The 4,873-nt window shown below is 44.3% G+C and overlaps 1 protein-coding gene across 1 annotated transcript in view; it reads right to left on the bottom strand.

Moving 5' to 3' along the window:
• Positions 1 to 3,165, bottom strand: part of LOC118430822 — an 11,183-nt gene extending 8,018 nt beyond the window's left edge. Inside the window, exons 1-5 of the mRNA XM_035841853.1 lie at positions 3,159 to 3,165; positions 2,388 to 2,625; positions 1,594 to 1,747; positions 1,039 to 1,148; positions 377 to 529 (exon numbers count right to left, since the gene is read on the bottom strand). Of these exons, the coding sequence (XP_035697746.1) occupies positions 377 to 529; positions 1,039 to 1,148; positions 1,594 to 1,747; positions 2,388 to 2,625; positions 3,159 to 3,165 (662 nt within the window). The remainder of the gene's footprint in view (positions 1 to 376; positions 530 to 1,038; positions 1,149 to 1,593; positions 1,748 to 2,387; positions 2,626 to 3,158) is intronic.
• Positions 3,166 to 4,873: the final 1,708 nt, after the last annotated feature.

Genomic DNA, 4,873 nt, shown 5'->3' with positions numbered 1-4,873 from the left:
AGCTCTCAATGGAGGAGCAAGTAGTGTGAGATCATCCGGATCATCGCAATGCGGTGAAAACACAAACATGCAAACAGACACACCAAATGCAAGACTTCTCCGCGATAAGTAGATTCTTCCGCTGACCTCATGACCTGGAATATGTCTGCCAAGGTTGATCAAACAAATACACATGGATACCGATCGCGAAAACAAAATTTCCTTTCGTGATTGATGTGTAAGTGGTTGGAAGCCTGTGGGGGGACGGTGGCCGCTACCAAATTCAAAATACAAGATGACTAGTCCCTGGTGAAAAAAACGCCCTGTATGTAAGGAACTATTTGTATAATACGTAGATTTCTTCAATGAAAATCTCTTAAGGCCTTAAGAAACCCACCTTCCTTCATAATCTCTAGCTCTCTCCGCATCCTCGTCAGTCACCTCCTCCTCATCTACCAGCTTCAGGACCAGCGTGCTGCTGTGCAGGTCCGCGCCGGTGGACATCAGATGGTTCCCGGAATCTGGCTCGTCCACTTTTGTTGCAACAAATCTTTCATGGGAAACAACATCATGACATTAGCATGAAACGTCATCTAAGCAAATAAATGTACAGAACTAAAATGTTCTCCAACTCAAATCGGTCTACATAACAGTTTATCTGTTCGTAAAACAAAATATCATTTGTGTTAAAAATTTCCAATCATCGACAAGCGACAAACTCAAGGCCAATGGTGACAAATGTTGGCACATACATGATATCACATTGAACTAACCAGCACATCGAATCCGCTGTGTGTTTTGACACACAATTGACAGAATAGCCGAGAGGCACAGCGGCCTAGGGAAAGTCACATAAAGTGCCTTTCCCAAGTCGGGGGCTTGGCGAGTATCGAAACCGGGGCCCCTTGGTGCTGAGCCATACCAAAGTCACCTTGCAATAACAAGCGTGTGTAATCAGCAGAAATAGCTTTTTGACACAAAACTGTCATTAGTTAGGAGGTTTGGCGTCAGGGAGCTTGCAGGACGAAGCATGGGACATGGCGTTTCGTATTTGCGTACCTGTTGACCACAGCTCTGTCGAAGCGCGCGTCCCTGTACAGCGCGCGGAGTAGCGTCTCTCCCGAAAGGACATCCACCATCAGCGGCACCGCGTCTACACCTGCCTTCTCCTGCAATAGTACAGATAGACGACTTTATAACGGGTTTTGAAATGGACCTTATTGGGACTTATTGGTATACAGCGTTAGTTATTATTAGCCAAATCTAGACCATCACATGCAAATTTTGTATTATAGTGTGTAAAAATGTCATGTAGTTTGTACGTCCTGTTGTAACGTATTGAAGTCCAGGAAGTATCCAAGTTGCCATTTTTTTAAGGAAGCTACACACATCTGGGTGAAGCAGTTTTCCTTGAACAAAGACGGGGGCAGGTACCGACTTCCAACCACCTTTGACCCATTGCGACGTCACACATCAGGTCACGTGTTCTGAGTCACCGGGTCCCCATGGCCAGGTATTCCGACGATGACAACTCCAAAATGTGGTGAGTCGTACGACAATGTATTTCTTTTGTTTACGTCAAGTTTAACCCTTCTCCATAAGAACATATCATACCTCTTTTTTAAGACCATACGCCGCTGCCATGCAGTCCTTGCGTGCGTCCTTCACGTACACGGCGCAGCGCTGCTTGGTGAGCAGCTCCTCCTCCGTGTGAGCGCTCACCATCTGGGCGGCCTTGTGTTTACCGTCGTCGCCATAGAAACAGATTCTAGAGAAGGATATGAAACAAGTATGTCAGAGTCTTCTGTCACAAGAGTCTTTTGTCACAGAGCCAGTCCCACATGCTTACGCTTCCATGTCTATCAGAGCTTCTAACTGCAGTTCTGCTATATGCAGCCGATGTAGGTGACGCTTTTGCAACGAGAACAAAACCATTACGTGGCAAAGTTTGTATCCCCCTCATCCCGGTTAATGACTGGTATTGACTTCGAACAAGAGTTCGAGGATCCCATACCTCCGTGAAATATTTAGAGTTTCTAGCACCCAAAACAATACCTCCCCGATAGACGCTCTCATTTACCCCGTGGCCTGGAATGACAGAATATTAGTAACTACTACGCTGGCTAAAAGGAGAATGATTTGCTAGGGGAGTTTGGCCAGCATAGGGTTTCATTAGCCTATAACCCTATAGGAATCCTGGTGGAGGCTATGGAATGTCAGTTACTTTCATGAGGTTCCTAAATTACCCATTCTGTCAACTTTGAACTTCGCTTCCTGTCTGTCTAGCAACGATGACCTTGTCCTTCCGTCACTATACGATGGCTGTGACTAACGTATGGAAAATACTTGACGTGGAAACACAGACGAACAATGAGACAAACAAACAAACAGAAAGCCACTTGTCTTACTTGAACACGCCCCCGTCCAGACTTCTGGCCGGTACTCCCACATTGGGTTCACCTCTGAACTTTGACCCGACCTCCGGTACCAGCCGAATCCTCCCGAGTTTCCCGCCAAGTTCAGCCACGTGTTTCAGGCTGTCCGAGATGGCGTGGACGGCAGGTTTGGGGCCTGGACACGTGATTTCATGCTTCTCGGTTTTACCGCCGTTTTCTCCCGCCCAGATCACGGTAAAGGTAACATCCACTGTCGGATGGGAACAGCATCAGTTAGCTTGTTAACATACATACATCATCGACCAGCGGTCGGAACCAGGCAAGTACAGATTTGACTCCATAGGCCCCTATCTGACATAGCTTGCTCTAAATTCTCAAAATCAATACCAGAGTCTCTAGTCAAAGTGTCCGTAAAAGTCAAACTTCTGCAATGTACCCGGCCACTTGGTTTCCATAGAAGAACAGAAGACATTAATTCCTGTTTTGCTCGGCAACAGTGTCCCGCAAACTTTACCCTTCGGTGAGTCAGTTTCTGGGATAGCTGTGGGAGATTTCCATATATGGTTTTGAGTGTAGCATGTTGAGTCCATGGTATGTTCTGAGCTCTGCGAAGTAACTTTGTGTAAGTCCCGTCTAATCTGTTCTGTAGTTGACAAGTAAGTGTCCAGGTTTCCGAAATTCCGCACCATAAAGCAAAATAGGTTCCACTAGAGTAGTGAATACTTGGACCTTCAATTTGTTAGGGATATTAGACTTCCAAATTTTGTCCAATTTGTTGCTTGCCTCCCATGCTAGGGCTTTCCTAATGGCCATATCTATCGTATCTTTCCTGGTACGTGTTTGCGGACAAAATATGATAATGTACATATGACGAAACCGACCCGATAAAACTAAAATGTTTTTCATAACAGCGCAGCTTGAAACATCAATAATTCAATACAAATATCTCCAAATTTTCGAGACGAGAGAGAAGTTGTTGAAATAACACACATGGGCAATACTATGACACATATTTCTGTACTAGGATTTAAAATGAGCTTGAGAATATCAGACAAAAACAAAATCGACCCCACTGCAGATCGTCTACATAAAATGAAAATTTGTAAGAAAGGAATGCTGATAGATATTTTCTTTGATGCCGTGTTGTACTTGCCTGGTTTGAGAAAGTTCTTGTTGCCACCCTGGGGTGTCATCACGGACAGGTCTGAAACATAGGAGACGACATCAACATGTAACGTTACTACATACAGTTTAAACACCACTTGTGTATAAGATGAAACAATCTTACAGCTACAGCAAAATCCAGATTCTATATGCACATCGATGAAGGTTGCATCTATGCCTCTACCTTTTTTAAAGCTCTGTTTTTAACCTCGTGTTCAGTATTACATATGTCTAGTCGATCCTAAGGTAATTACTAATGTCCTGACGTGATTCGGTTGTTTTGGTTGCCATACTAGGCAGGCAGGCAGTCACTCGAAATAGACTGGGTGTAGATACTTTACATATATATCTGAACACAATTGTATATCAGATTTTCTGTAACAGTGAAGGTCACGAGCTTTTGGCGCTAATCAGATCAGTGACCTTCAGATAGTTATTCAGTATAAGCCCAAGGTCATAAATCACGCAGTCTTGCTGTTTCTAAGCAAATATAATCCATACAGTTTACAAATATAGTAGGGCTAAACATTAGATAAACATGTTGCGCCTCGAAAAATATGCATTGATGCCCATTTAATAGTTGCCGATCTGGAAAATATAAACTGGTAACACCAGCCTTTCTAAACATGGGGGACAGATACCCATGTACAAAATGTACATTGTACATGAACATTCTGTATATATGTTCCTGTGTGTCTTGTAGTTTTGTCAAGCTGTGTTCAATGATAAGGACCACAGGAAGAGCAGCATGCACATGAACATGTACATGTTTACCGTTAAGCTTACTGCGAATCTGAACAAACACAAACTCAAATCCGAGACTTTGTGACACTCGCAACACACTCTGATGCCTTGTCAAGCCTCACATACAGACGCTTATAACGTTATGTTTACCTACCTCAGTCCCAGACAGCCACCGCGCCAGTGTGGGGGAAAGGTGTGATTGTCTGAAGGTACATCCGAAAGGTGTGCTAAGGTGTGTCTTACCTGTGCACAGCCTATGAACACGCGTACGTGTGCCCCTGTCGCACCGTGAGGAGTAAAACAAGTCACGTACGGAGCATATTTCACTTCACTCACACGACAGGCTTGCGATAATGAATTCAGAGAAATCTTATAACAGACGTGTCTCAAGGAAGTCAGCGGTGCTGAGACGGAAAAGCTTGTTGCAGGGCCTTTTCGACTGTCAGTTCTTTCATAGCCTCACAGAAAATTGTGTGACAAAACAGAACTTACAGAAAAATGGACGACGCCTTATGGCGGCGTTTTCTGCACAGGAACAACGACATATCTCGTCAGGTCAGAAGGTCACTTTCTGGACAATTACCTGCAAC

The sequence above is a fragment of the Branchiostoma floridae genome, chromosome 14, assembly GCF_000003815.2.
Source record: "Branchiostoma floridae strain S238N-H82 chromosome 14, Bfl_VNyyK, whole genome shotgun sequence".
NCBI lineage: Eukaryota > Metazoa > Chordata > Leptocardii > Amphioxiformes > Branchiostomatidae > Branchiostoma > Branchiostoma floridae.
The sequence above is the reverse complement of the archived record's forward strand: the minus strand, read 5'-3'. Positions and strand labels throughout refer to the sequence as shown.